General features: G+C 37.9%; 1 protein-coding gene across 1 annotated transcript in view; it reads left to right on the forward strand.

Moving 5' to 3' along the window:
- Ptpro (protein tyrosine phosphatase receptor type O) overlaps window positions 1–15,158 on the forward strand; it is a 108,972-nt gene that overhangs the window by 81,237 nt on the left and 12,577 nt on the right. Inside the window, exons 19-23 of the mRNA XM_076855342.1 lie at window positions 1,889–1,970; window positions 10,643–10,733; window positions 12,915–12,991; window positions 13,563–13,697; window positions 13,919–14,041. Of these exons, the coding sequence (XP_076711457.1) occupies window positions 1,889–1,970; window positions 10,643–10,733; window positions 12,915–12,991; window positions 13,563–13,697; window positions 13,919–14,041 (508 nt within the window). The remainder of the gene's footprint in view (window positions 1–1,888; window positions 1,971–10,642; window positions 10,734–12,914; window positions 12,992–13,562; window positions 13,698–13,918; window positions 14,042–15,158) is intronic.

A 15,158-nucleotide genomic window follows, 5' to 3' on the forward strand; every position in this document is an offset into this window, starting at 1 on the left:
GGGCAAAAGACTCAGAAGAGTTTAGGGGTGGTGGGACCTGGTCACAAGTCAGAACCTCACATCAAACCAACTCCCTCCCTCTTCTCATTGTCCGCCTGCCCTCCCTCCTTCTCTATGTTTCTCTACTTTCATTTGCCATCTCTTTTCTTTTTCTGTTTCACTCCAAATGCCACATCACCACCACACACCATATCTCCCTTGGATCCTCTTTTTTTTTTTTTTTAATCTCTGCTTACTTCCATTCCAACTTCTTTTCCTTTACCTCTTCTCCCCTTTCTCTCTAACTCTATCCTGCTGGTCTTGGTTTGCCTCCAAGTTTTCTTTCTCTCCTTTTCTGCCATATGTTTTCACCTGTCCATTCTGCTTCTTGATTTTGCTTTTTCTAACCTAGAAATCTGTTCTCAGAGTCTACCTTTCCTATACATGCTCCCATTTTCTAGATGAAACTGGAAGTGTTAAATCTAAATTTAAGGTCGATGTCCTGCTCAACAACAGCAGCCAGATATTGTAGTCCCAATGGCATCCATTCCAGGACAGGAGTCCCACTGGTAGCCAGCCATTCTTTGGGAAAGATAACAAGTTTGAGGTGGGAAAAGCTTTGAACTAGGACTCATGCTGTGTGGTTCTAAACAGAGTTCCACCACTTAGTGGCCGGCTGATACTGACTTCCTTCCTTCCTTCACCCCTGGCTCTCTCACTGGGAGCACAGGGTGAGTGTTGTCCATTGCTACCTTGGGGATCAAGCAAACAAGATAACATGTGAATATCTATGAACTGTTGAGTGTTTTATGAGTATGAATTATTATTGTTAAGGAAAACCATTAAAGTTTAAAATTGTTACCTGGGAGGTTTAATGCCCTCTAAAATCTAAACATAAAATAGTCTACCTGATTGGCTGATCCACAACTTTAGACACATGTCTATTAAATTCTATGTAATTCCCAATAAGACTTAAGATCACAGATAGATGACATAAGCTGCACAACATGGCACAAGAATAAGGGAAAAGTCAACTATGGACCCTGCCAAGGTAGAAAGTCTTGGGTTTGATGACAGAATATGGCATGCTGCAGAATCAGAGAACGGTAGGTTCCTAAATAGATAAGCAACTACAAAAAATTACAGAAAATAAAACAAATCCTATTCTCACACATACACACAGAGAGAGGTGAGAAGTTCTGCTACAGATGTAGAAACATAAGCTTGCATATATTACTTGATCGAACCTCTGAGCCAGTTCCGTACTCTCATAGGTATGCAAGCTTCTGAGTATGGCTCTCTCAGTTGAGACCCTGATAACTTCATCCTGCTGACCCAGCCTCTGCTCTGGGGATATTGTAGCTAGCCAGACACACAATTCCTTATGTTATTAAAGTTGTTCAAACTCATACGTTTCTTTACATATTGTATGTCAACCTTGTGGGATAGGTATGACAATAGTATTTAATCAATGACAATGATGCTTCTCTGAAAAGTTAGGTAATTCCCGGGAACACATTGGAAATAAACAACTGTAAGCCATAGCTCAAACAGGTCTTTGAAATCTAATCCTTTGTTCTTTCCCATATTCTAGAACTTTCTAAAAACAACACATGTGCATGTAGACAGGTATATATGAGTAGGCATATATAAAAATATTTTATTGCTAGAGTAATAGCAAAGTATAAATCTAGAAACTTCTATTTCAGGGAAGTTTGATACATATGCCCCTCTTTTGAATTATAATGTATTAGAAACTGTTAACTTGCGCCAAAAATTAAAATACAAATGAGTATTAACTTTGGAGAAGTAAAACTTTTATTTTCTTCAAGGAGAGTATGCATGTTTAAGAAGTGTGGTTTTAAAACAGTATTTAATACTTATAAACATTTTTTTGTGTTTCACAAAGCCCGGTTCAGTTGGATGACTTTGATTCCTACATCAAGGATATGGCCAAAGACTCTGACTATAAATTTTCTCTCCAATTCGAGGTGAGTTGGGTAAAGCATCCTGGACCTTCTAGAATGAGTGGGACTGGGAAGTGTGGGATTTGTGTTGGGGCCACTGCCCTGCTCAATGGGCAATGCCTGCCCTGTGGTGATCTTGGCCTCAGCTGCTATCTCAGTCAAAGGTCTTCAACCCTTGACCAATAGGCCAGAGCTTGAACAGCACAATTGAAAAGAAAGAGAGAATAGATGCAGGTTCTAAGATGAGCAAATACGGGTACAGGAGAAATGATCATTGACAACCAGGCAATTTTGAGTGTGCTTCTCATGCAGCTTGGGCCACAGTGAGGGTGTCTGGTGGAAGAAACTAACTTCATTTGCATAACAGACTGGAGTGAGCTCTCATAGCCCTAGGATTACTGGCATGCTACTTAACGCATCTTTGTGCAATTTTAATTTCTTTCCTTGGAAAAATTGGGGACAGAGAGTAACATGATTCATTTAAAAAAGAAAAAATTACCAACACCTCTTCTCTTTTTTTAAGCACACGTATTTCTTTGAGTCTATAAGACTATGTATCAGAATAGATGGAAATGAGTAAGTGGGAAGAATAGTTGGTCCTTGCTTATTCTTTCTACATTATCTCACAGCTCATAACAGCCAATTATTCTTCAGGGTTCCATAGCATGTCTGAAGTGGTCAATGATTCAGGATGAAGGGAAAGATAAAGTGACATTTCTAAATTCAGTAGCTTTTTTTTTTAAAGCCCAAGTACTTTTCCTGCAAAAGCAGTTGCTTTTGCTTTATTCTTTGTATTCATTTATTCTTTCCCTTCATTTGTCAAGGATAGCTTTAGTCTATAAAAAGCAGCAATAGTCCTGATGTAAATATTCTTACAGGGAATTTGGGGATGAGAAGAATTTTACATACTATCAAATATAAGCCCCTAATGGCCACCTGTGTTGTGAGAGATTCCACACAGAGCCTGCTCAGTTATTCATCGCCTGAAGGTGCTGAACAAATTATAGATGCTATACAAATGTTAAATCACAAAGAACTAAAATTCAATTTGAATCAGAGACCTAAATTGAGGACAGCATTTCAGAAAAATCTATCAATAAAAGAAGAATTTTTCTAAGAAAACAAGAAGCTGAAATGCTGCAAAAAGAAATAATTGGATACTTCTGATAATGGTAAGGAAAATGATGATGTAGCTACACTTCCCACCTTCCCATGTTCTCCTAATTCCTTTGAGATTAAATTCGTTGATGGCAAAACTTATATCATTACCTCTGCTGGGAACTCACAGTTAATGACATCAAACCCACATGTAACTATTAATGTGTTTCTGAATTGCATTGTTATTTTTTTAAATGCAGGAAGTCATTGTCTAGTAAGAAGGAAATATTGTTTTAGTTGTGAGTGACAAAAACATAATTTAAACATAATTTAACCAAAGGAAAGGGGGATTTGTTCAAAAGTCATTATGGTATCTCATATAATCAAAAGAAGTGTTGAGTAGCTAAACCATACAGGAGTATATGGGAGCATCCCAGTCCCAGCAATGTCAGAAACTATAGGCTAGCCCCCAGTAAACCCTCTATTTGTGTTTTCATTTCTGATAGCCAACTTCTTTTTCATAGTGGAAAATAAGGCCACCAATGACACCTGAGCATTCACCATCCTCTTGTTTTCATAATTTCCCAAAAGAACCATTGATCCTCTCATTTCTAGTTTGCAAATTAACAGAGAAGAATTTTGATGGACCCACCTGGATCATGGTGCCCACTCAGACCAACTGCAGCCAAGGAGGGTAGAATCCCATAAACTCTTACTGGAAAACCAAGGAATTTTGAATGGAGGAGCTAATGTATCTGAATTAGTTAAGAAAGGAGGGTATTGATCCCAAGTAGAGAGGGCACTGGGAAGGCAAACAATAAGTGATTTGCAAATTAGAGTTAATGCCATAAAAATATGTAAAGCACAGGAATGAAATTGACCACATTATATTATCATACCATGTGCATATATAAATATATCAACAATGAATCCCACTATTCTATATAAATATAATACACCAATGAAAGAAATTTTTAAATAAGTAAAGTGTCATAAATTTTATGTGCTAAATGTACAATTTATCATATGCTAAGGGCTTTTATACATTTGATATGTAAAATAACACATTTAGGGTTTACATGTATGTTAGGAATGTAGTAAAATGGGAATCCAACGCACTACCATTTGCCAGTAATTACTATTGAAAAAAAGTCACACTTTCTCAAAACCTCAGTTTCTTCAGCTATAAAATGGGCAGGTTGAACTAGATCAATGGCTCTCAACTAGTTAAGTACCAGTCAGTCCCCCCAGAGAGAGTTTGGGAATGTATGGGAGTTGGTTTGGGTCTTTATCGAGGCTTGGGAGTGGGTACTAATAGTATTTAAGAGGAGAAGGACAAGGATGTTAAATGTTCTTCAGTGAGTACAACAACAAATAATTGTTCCAGTCCAACAGTATTCCACTGAGAAATGTTGGACTAAATGTGGAACAAGGATTCAACCGAGCTTTACAACCCACGTGTATTACTCAGGGTTCTCCAGGAATCCAACAGGTTGCATAAATAGCCAATGAAATGTATATGAAGAAAGAGATTTGTCTTAAGGAATTGGCTTATACAATTGAGCAAGTCTGAAATCTGGAGAGCCAGCTATCAGGTTAGAGACCCAGAGAAGAGGTGAAGTTGTACTCTTAAGTCTGAAGGCTATAAAGAGTTAGAATTTGCTCCTCTGTAGGGGACCTGTCTTTTCTTTTCATGTATTCAACTGATTGGATAAGACCCAGCCAATTTATTTTTATTTGCTTTACTTAAATGTTCATCACATTTTAAAAATACCTTCATAGCAACTTCTAGACCAGTGTTTGACCAAAGAACTGGGTACTGTAGTCAAGCCAAAATCACACATAGAATTAACCATCATCCATGATTTGAAGAAGTATTTAGGATTTTTATTTATTATGAAGATTTTAAATTTATCTTTATTCTTAGAACATTACCAATCATATATGTAACTTATTTGGTGCCAATTCTGTGCATGCATGCATGTTCCAGTGGGAAAATACAATTCACTCTCTAGGAGCCTTTTAAATCACAGACTTAGACTCTATGTTTTAGACCAACATTTGCTCAAGTAGTGGCCCACTGGTCTTACTTCCTTTTCGAGGTGACAGCCTCCAGGCATTGCCAACTTTCAACTTCACCCCACCCACCACATCTTTAGGTTCAGTGTCAGCTAGTTTCAAAGAAGCCTTGTGCTCCTATGCCTGATTTCTGGGTGTACGCCAGACCTTTTACATGGAAACCCTCAAATTTTCCTGATATACACTAATAGCCATTGAGGTTTAAGGGGAAAAAAAAATGTTTCCAGCCCTTACTGGGGACCCAAGCGGGTATTAAGATGGCTGAATCAGGTCCATTTAGTGGTTGAACAGTTATTTGTTCTGCGTACCTGAATGCTTATACTACTTGTAGTCACTTTGATCCTGACACTGAAGGATCACCCTCACACTGGGAAACTGCATCATTTATAAGCATTATGCAAATTGAAACTAATGTCTGGATTTACATATATTATCAATACAGCTATAAGTCATACATGAAGCTGTATATGTTGCTAATTTGAGTTCACTGAATAAATCCCTTTTTCACTCTGCATCTGATTTTGGAACTACTGAAAAGATTGATTATCTTTCTGACAAAAATATACATCTTTTCTTAAAGAGACTTGGGACCAAGGCATTAAAATCAAGCTCCTCATTTCTATTGTTTCATATGAGAAAGGTTTTGAAGAATCAGACTTCAGAGCCTGACGAGTGAGAGCCCTCAGCGCACACCACATGTTGCTTGTTCTGCTTCTAATTTCTGGGCTTTGTGGTTGGCCAGGATGCTAGTAAAAGTCCTCATCACCTTTGTTCTGAAATATGGCTGCAAAGATAAAAAATAAAGCTTCATATTGCCAGCCAATTCACAAGAGATGCTCTTTGATTTCTGATGGTAGCCTCATTTGCAACTGTTTTTACTTGTGTTTCAGTCTAGCTTCGTGATAAGCACTTGCCCTAGCATATATGAGGACTTAGGTTCCATCCCCAGCACCACAAAGAAAAACATAAAAAGGCACCTCAGCAGGCCCTCTCCAACATTCTTATTCCAACTGATCTTCTAGACCTGTGTTTTTCTCTCTCTTGCTCCTTCCTTCCTAAATTTTGGTCTATTTCCAAGGGCCTCTACTAATAACATGTGCTTTGACTGAAATGTTAGCCCTAAATCATATACAAGAGCCCAGAGACCAGCTTAAGTATTTCTAGAATCTCCTGAGACTGATTCCTTCTTATCTCATCATCCATTACCCATCTCAGATTCCCATCATAACTACACCCTACTCTGTCTTTAGGATACCTGTTAGGAGTTGAACTGTGTCCCTACCAAAGATATGTTGAAGCCCTAACCTCTCATATCTAATAGTGTGACCTTATTGGAAATAGGATTGTTACACATGCACTTTGTTAAGATGTGCTCATACTAGACAGGGTGGGCTCTCAATCTAGTATGACTGGTATCCTTATAAGTACTGTGCTCACCAGCTGTGCCCCTGGAGCTCCTTGACTGGTAGACTTGTAGAAAGATAGCCATGGGAAGACACAGAGACAGAGCAAATCCCTTGACAAAGGCCGGGACTGGAATGTGTAGCTGCAAGTCAAGGAAGACCCGAGATTGCTAGAAACCATCAGGAGCCAGAAAAAGGGCAAGAAGGGATTCCCACTACAGGTGTCAGAGGGCATATATGTTCCCGCAACACCTTGGTTTCAGACTTCTGTGCTCCAGAACTTCAACACAAGAAATTTCCTTTGTTATTAGCCAACCAGTTTTTGGAACTTTGTTACGCAGGCCCAGGAACTAATATAATACTTCATGAGATAGCTTGCTCTAAATGCTTTCTTCTCCTTTGCATTTACCTGAAAATAACCAGATGTTGTCCAATGCCTTGGACCATTTTAACTTCTATAGACAGAACCTCTTCTGTTTCTCCATACTTATTCTGACCCTATGAAAAAGTGGTCCAGTAATCTAGCTCATCTGACTCTCATGTCCAACTTATCCCAAAGTAAGCACCAAGAATTGTCACTTGCTGACATTATTACAAACTCCAAGACTAGAATACAGTTTGTTCTATTCTCAGATGATCATAATGCAGGTTATGGGGCTGAATGCCTGTGCTCTCCCAGAGTTCATATGCTGAATCCCTAACTCCAGTGTGACAGTACTTGAAGACGGGACCTTTGGAGGTCCTTAGGGTTAGTTGAGGTCAGGAAGGTGCAGCCCTCCTGGAGGCTGCCTACAAGCCAAGAGAAGAAGTCTCAGAGTGAATCCTACCTTGCCATCCTTGGTTTGGACTTCTCAGTCTCTGGCACTCCCTAGTTTCTAGGGCTACCATAGCAAATTACCACAACCAAACCAAGGTGTCAATAGGATGACACTCCCTCTGAAGGCTCTAGGCAGAAATATTTCTTTGCCTCTTCCAGCTTCTGGTGGCTCCAGGAATGCCTTGGCTGGAGGCTGCCTCATTCCAATCTGCCTCCATATCTCCATGCCTTCTTCTCACCGAGTGATTCTTAATGGCTTACACCAGCAAAGACCCTTCCTCCAAATAATGTCATATTCCCAGGTTCTGAGGTTTAGAATATGGACATAACATTTTGGGGATCATCATTCAACCCAATTCAGATAACTACATTGCCTAGAAAAAAAAAATGATAGATTATATTAGAAACAAAATTGGCAAAAAGAAATTCAAAAAGATTTATGTTGGGTTCAGGCCATCACCTCCATACTTGGCCTTTATGAAGCTTTAAGTCTCTGGTGTTTCCATATGGTTGGAAAGAAAATAACTGCAAAGCTACTGAACCAGAAACTTAGTATTTGATTTTCCACTTAGTGACAGGCTAAATTACAAAGACTCAAAGCATTTGCGTATACATGCAGCTCCTGCTTTGCTGCAGTCCAACTTTGGCAATTTGCATTTCGAGTGTTCAGCCAATTAAGCCTCTCTTATCAACTGAGGGCATTTACAGGGAGGAGGCAACACACAATTAAAGTTCTATCAGTTAGTCAGCTTCCATATGTGTGCCAACTCTCAGCCTCAATCTGTTTCCACAGTTTCTCTGGTATCTGAGGTCTTTTCCTGTGGCTTATCAGTCTGTCCCCGAAGCAGAGGAACAGAAGGGGGAGAGTTGTTGGTCTGTTAGCACAAATGGCAAAGGAGGGAGAAATTATAGAACCGGACAAAGCAAAACAAACAAAGACTATAGCAGAAGCATTTCACAATCATTATCAAGAGCACTGCATTAATATTGGTTGAGTTTATTCTATTTGACAGTCACTATAAACCAGTGAAGTATGGAGAGATTATTAGTTTATTTACAGATAATTAAACTGATGCTAATCAAAACTACCTCCCCAATAATACACAGTATATACATCAAAATAAGTGAGAATATTTGACAAATTATCTGTAAAGACACTTTCTATAAAAGGTAGATATTTAAACATATTTTAAGCAATGAAAGCATCATTTGAATAAGCTTATAGCAACCAAAAGGAAGTGACTTAAAATAACACTGATCTGGCTCAAGTTTGCTAAAAAAAAAAAAAAAAAAAAAAAAAATGTTTCCTACAGGACAATATAGTCAGCCTTTCTATGTCAGCCAAGGGTTTTCTCTGACATAGAAAAAAATTCTAATTTTGTGAGTTGAAGATCAAACTTGACAATTTGTTTTTAAGAATGATCTCAAGCCAGGTACAGTGGTGCATGCCTGAAATCCCAGTGACTTGGGAGGCTGAGGGAAGAGGATCACAAGTTTGAGGTCAGCCTCAGAAACTTAGTGAGACCCTGTCTCAAAATAAAAAAGTCTGAGGGTTTAGATCAATGATGAAGTATCCCTGGGTTCAATCTCTAGTACCACACAGAAAGAAAGAAAGAGAGTGTGAGGGAGGAAAGAAGGAAGAAAGAAAGGAAATAAAAAGAGAGACAGATGATGTCAACTTACACCAAAATGTCTGAGATTTTGTTATCTTGAAAAGCCAAAGCGATAAGGAATCAGAGGGAAAGAGAAATGTAGGCCATTTAGGTTGATATATCCATGTTGACTGCAAGCTGCAACCCTTCAAAATATGTCATGAAGCACAAGGCAAGTTGTTAATGTCCTTCTTCCATGTGAAAGCAACAGAAGACCAAAAACTTGATTTCTTAAAGCATGTTTTTCAAAGAACACTTGGATCAAGACACAAAGGGCACAAAAGAGATATACATGTACACTCTCTCAGAATATCATCAAATTTCTCCAAAATTTTTCAAAAGCCTTTTGAAGACTCCAAAATTCTTCTCTCCAAGAAGTATGCCTCTAGCTTATGACTCCTTAAAGCAATAATTGGGAGAAATTTAAAGAGTAAAACTTATGAACAATATTAATATCCTATAAATGTAAATAAAATTTATAGAGTGGTTTCTTGTACTACCTCACTCATCATCTTATAGAAAGATGCATACTCTATAAGCAGTCCCATATATAGATGGTTATCTATGCTGTTTGCTAATATTTCTCTAAACTTCATGGAATAATGTAACCAGATTTGCTGCATTGGTTGTGTACTGCACAACTCCAGCAAGCTCAGTTTACGTAGACCACAGCGTGAACATACCCCCAGGAAATCCTGGAACATAATCACCTTATTTCCTATAATACACATGACATAGCAACCTAGAACCCCTTTTTCCAGTAAAATAACCTTTTTGAAATCAGTTATGTGTTTATATAAAAATTGTCATACCAGTGTATCCTCTGAAAATGGGATTTGTAAGAGTTCTGTTACATGCAGTTATTTAGATATTTTTTCTTTCACGAATAGGTTCACCTGTACACCACTGATTTATCTTTACTTTTGAGAGTCTGTAGCCATACATTTAGTAACTACTAATCCTAAGCTTTGTAACATGGAGATTGTTCTCTATGCTTCAGGAACTATTTTTGTAAGTTCATGAATTTTAGTTACCCTGTTCCTCTGAAAACCTGAAAAGCATTTCTGTTTTCAAATTATCCACACCTTATGTGTTATGTACATAGATATTGCTTTTCTAAATTACCAATAAACTGCTCAAGGTATTTGTGTATTAGACAGTTCTTATGCAATCATGCAATAGAAGAAACAACCTCAGAATCTCAGTGGCCTACGACATTTGTTTTTCCCACTCCTATGCATGTGGTTCAGCTGGGGCAGTTCTGCTTCAGTTCTGCTGTGGGTCAGAGTCAGGTCTGTCCCATGTGTCTACTCATCCTGGGACTAGCAGCTTCCCTGGGCATGACTTTTCACAGCAGATGGCAGAAAAGGGCAAACAAAGCTGAGCAAATTCATTGAAAACTTCTGATTGGACATGAATTCTTTCTAAGTCCACTGGCCAAAACTAGTTGACAACAGTGGAGTGGAGAAGAGCTACTGCCTCCAAACAGAGCTGCTGCAGCATCATAAGGTCAAGGGTGGGTGATAATTCTATTACATACTGGGAGTAAATCATTATCCAATGTAAACAGTAAACCAATGTGAACAACAGACCCATCCAATCCACACTATGTACAGGAATCGCAAATCTATTCTCTCTCATTTACAGGAGTTGAAATTGATTGGACTGGATATTCCACACTTTGCTGCAGATCTCCCACTGAACCGATGTAAAAACCGCTACACGAACATCCTACCATGTAAGACCATCAACTGCCAATCATAATTCTATCCTTCAAAGGTCAAAGGATTGTTATTGCAGATTAATTCATTTCACCAATCTCCATATATACCAATTGTGGTCTGAACCTCAAGGTCATCTCTGTGATTACACTGATGTCACAATTGCTTTGATGTCATTAGATCCTATCAGTAAAGATTTCATTACTATGCTTTTAAATGAATTGTACCTGAACAGAAAAAAAAAAAAAAAAAGACCATTTGGCCCTTTGGAGATCAAGGAGACTTAGCTAAATTAGAAATCAAATAATTTTTGGTCTCATGAAGTACTTTATGAGAATTCACTGATAATGGAAGAAAGCAATTGGAAAGGGAGTGCAAGGTGTTATAAAGACTTTCTCTTCCTAACTTCTGGCAAGCTAAGCAGTTGTATAACATTGTGTAATAAAAAGCAACATTCAAATAAAAAAAACTAATGTCAGTACTTACAGGACAATTAAACATATTCAAATATAGATTTAACAATCCTTTCTGCTATGCTATAGGTGAACTGGGAAAGAATGGAAAAATGGAAAGCAGGGAGACTGAAAAAGCTATAGAAAAAAAACTCTTTCCTGGATAAAACTTTATCCTTGATAAAACTAAGTAGTGTTACAGCAATAGCACCCCACATCTCTACACAGTTCAGAATTTACTTTTTCCACTTAAAATCCGTCCACAAAAAAGCCCATGCACTGATAGATCACATTCACCCAAATTTAATTAAATTAGAAATCAATAATAAAAATACTTTAAAACTAATGCAACTAGACACTTCAGAAACTTGCTTATTTTTTTAAAAATCTTTTTATTGTGACAATTTCCAAACATAAATATTATCAGTCCTACCTTTGCACTAACAAATTTTATTATTAGTTTTCAAACATACATGTGTGTAAACACACACACACACATTTAAAATAAACTTGTGGGTCAAAGAAGAAATTGTCATGAAAATGTTTAATCACTTAAAAATGGAACCTTACTTGTTAAAACAATTGGTATGCACCAACGCAGTCCTCATAGGTACATTTATCACCTTAACTCTTCATTTCAGAAAAAAATAAAGACTAAAACTTAATGATCAAATCATCTAATGTAAGAAGTAGAACTCAAGAAAAATAATAAAGATAATAAGCTGAAATTATTGATGTTTTTAAAAAGGCTACAATAGAAAGGATGGTCTTTGGAGAGACACAGAAAGAAAAATGTTGAGTGATTTTACTTATGTCTCGAATCTATTAAAAGAACAGAAGCAACAAATTCAAATACATAAAACAGAGATTAAAATTATTGGTAGGGGATGGCAAGATACAGCTCGAAGGGTACAAAGCCACAGTTGCATAGGATGAACAAATCTAGAATTCTAATGTACATCTCAAGGATTATATTGTATGACACTGAAAATTTGATAAAACAGCAAGTTTAAGGTACTTTTATCTCACACACACACACACACACACACAAACACACACACGGCTCTATAATTAAATATTTAGTGACAGCTAAATTTGGAAATATGTGAGGTGATGGATGTGTTAATTTGTTCAACTATAGCAATCTCAAACATCATGTTGTATACCTTAAATGTATACAGTAAAAAAATATATAATCAGGGCTGGGCTGTAGCTCAGTGGAACAGTGTGTACTTAGCATGTCCAAGGTCTTGACTTTGATCCTCTACACACCCCCAAAATCAATTTAACTTAAATTTAAATTTAAAATATTTTTAAAAGCCCATGGATTCTCTCTTCTCTAGATCTCCCAAAAGTATTGATCTCTGTGGATGTCCCTGGTTGAAATGGAGATCATGTATTTAGGCTATGTACTTGGAGCTTTCCATAAAATTTCCCTCATATTTTGTTTCCTGTAAATATTCTGCATGAGCTCCCCAAAACCTGAAGATATAATTCTTCCAAGGACAGAAGAGCTGGTGTAGAGAAAACAGCAGTTGGGAGATATTTATGTACTCATTTAAACAGGAAATTCAGATTGAAGAAGGCCTAGAATACCAGATTACTGTGAATTACCTTGCACTCCATCACTCACTGATTTGACTTCATATAGGGTAGAGAGGGTCTATTAAAGAACAGAAGCAATAAATTCAAATAAATTTTCCTTCCATCCTGATTTTTACTGTTTCCTTTTCTCCTTCTTTGTAGATGACTTTAGCCGGGTGAGACTAGTCTCCATGAATGAAGAGGAAGGTGCAGACTACATCAATGCCAACTATATTCCTGTAAGTAGAAAAAAATCAGGTGTCTAAGTGCTGGAGGCTCTGATCCAAACAATGGCCCAACTAAGGCTGTATGCATGTGTCACACAGTTGAAAAGAGCCATTCCCCACCCAGCAATGAATCTCTGAGAACAGTTTCCATTATTCCATCTCTGAATCAAGACTAGGGGGTGGGGGGATGTTCAGATTTCTTTGTAAAGGACGGTGAAAAGAAATAGATAATTGTGCTGTAGGTCATCTTTCTTGTGTTTAAGTTTCAGCTTCAGCAACCAAACTCAAAGGTCTCCCAATCTGAGCACCTGTGCTTTAAAATACCTATAAAGATAGTGTTTGTTGTCATAAAAAGGTGTGGCTGGGATTTTACAGATTCCCACAGAACAATGCTTCAAACTACACAGACCTAAGGAGTGTGTTTCTTTGATTGCCTCTTTGATGAGAAAAGGAAGAACATTGCATAGGCCTGTGATCCTTTGCCACTTTTATCATCAGTAAACTTTCCATTTTCCCCATGGTGTGGAATGACATCTGGTGTTGACAGTGCTGGTTGAGTGATAACTTTGTCACTTTCTTTCAGGGATACAACTCGCCCCAAGAGTATATCGCCACCCAGGGGCCGCTGCCTGAAACCAGAAATGACTTCTGGAAGATGGTCTTACAACAAAAGTCTCAGATTATTGTCATGCTCACTCAGTGCAATGAGAAAAGGAGGGTGCGTGTCTAACCCAGCTGTTACCGCTTTGCAGAAAAACAGCCTCTGTCCTTGCTGAAGAGCTTGCTCTGTAGCAGAAACTATCATGCTTGCTTTGGTTTTCATCCTCATGATAATCCTATATGGTTCTTCAGAAACAAGTACCTCTGCTTTCCCTAAATGAGCACAGACTTAATTTCTTACCTAGCCTGTCTTCAGAAACTATGTTCTTCTCGCTCCAGGTGAAATGTGACCATTACTGGCCATTCACGGAAGATCCCATAGCTTATGGGGACATCACTGTGGAGATGATCTCAGAGGAAGAGCAGGACGACTGGGCTTGTAGACACTTCCGGATCAATTATGTAAGTCTCCCACAGGAGTACAGGTGATGTCCCCAGGTTGACCCCTCCCCTATCTTCCCCCACCATAAATGCCAAGAGACCTATCAACCTACCTCTGTCATGTAAAATAAAGAGCACCTCAGGCTTCACAACACTGCTTTCTTCAAAAAAAAAATCCACCTTTAATGTAGTTGTTTTCAACTTTACAAAGGATGTACAGATAAAGTGGAAATAAAAAGTCTTCACTGGTCCATTTCAAGGGAACTCAGGACAATAGAAGACTTAGTTAACCAAGCACCATCGAGAAGGGACATATCCTCATTACTTAATATTAATAATGGATATAGTTACATTGAAACCAGGGTGTACTCTTTTGGATTTTGTTCTATTTTCCCTCATTCTGTTCCCTCATTTTGCTTTTCATCATTCAGATGGCACTTCTAGACCTTATTAATCATGGTTCGTAGCTCTCTTAAGTGCTATCCATTTCTGATTGTTAGTATGTCAGAAAAGTCTATTTGCCTTGCAGGGCCAGCTTTCTCTCTGATGACAAGTCTTTCAGCACGAACTGAATATTTCCGTATCAGACACAGGTGCTATCATCAACCGAAGTCATCCTGTTGCCTTCTATCCATAAACAGTCCTTAGAATATAGATTTTTCACTTGTATTGTTCATTTGAACATGCTGTCTGTTGATGATAAAATTTAAGAGGAAAATCCTCACCGCATGTTCTTCCCTGCATAGAAACAGCCCTTCCTCATGGTTTAGACCAAGAAATGGCAAACTGCAACCTGCAGACCAAATTAATCCATTGCCCGCTTTGTGAAGCTTATAAGAGTAGAATGTTTTTACATTTACAAATGGTTGGGAAACTTTTTTTAAAGAATATTGCATGTGAAATATCATATATGAATGATGTGAAATTCAAATTTCAGTGTCCATTGATAATGTTGTATGGGAACACAGTCCATATTTGTTTGTGCATTTTCTGACTGCTTCTGTGTATATCAAGCTTGCATGGCAACCGAGACTGCATGACCTGAAAAATCTCAAATATTTACTATCTGACTCCGGAAAAAGTTTGCTAACCCTTCATATAAATAATGGAAACAAAGATTGCTGAAGCTGAAACTTAA

Source organism: Callospermophilus lateralis, chromosome 4 (genome assembly GCF_048772815.1).
Source record: "Callospermophilus lateralis isolate mCalLat2 chromosome 4, mCalLat2.hap1, whole genome shotgun sequence".
Lineage (NCBI taxonomy): Eukaryota > Metazoa > Chordata > Mammalia > Rodentia > Sciuridae > Callospermophilus > Callospermophilus lateralis.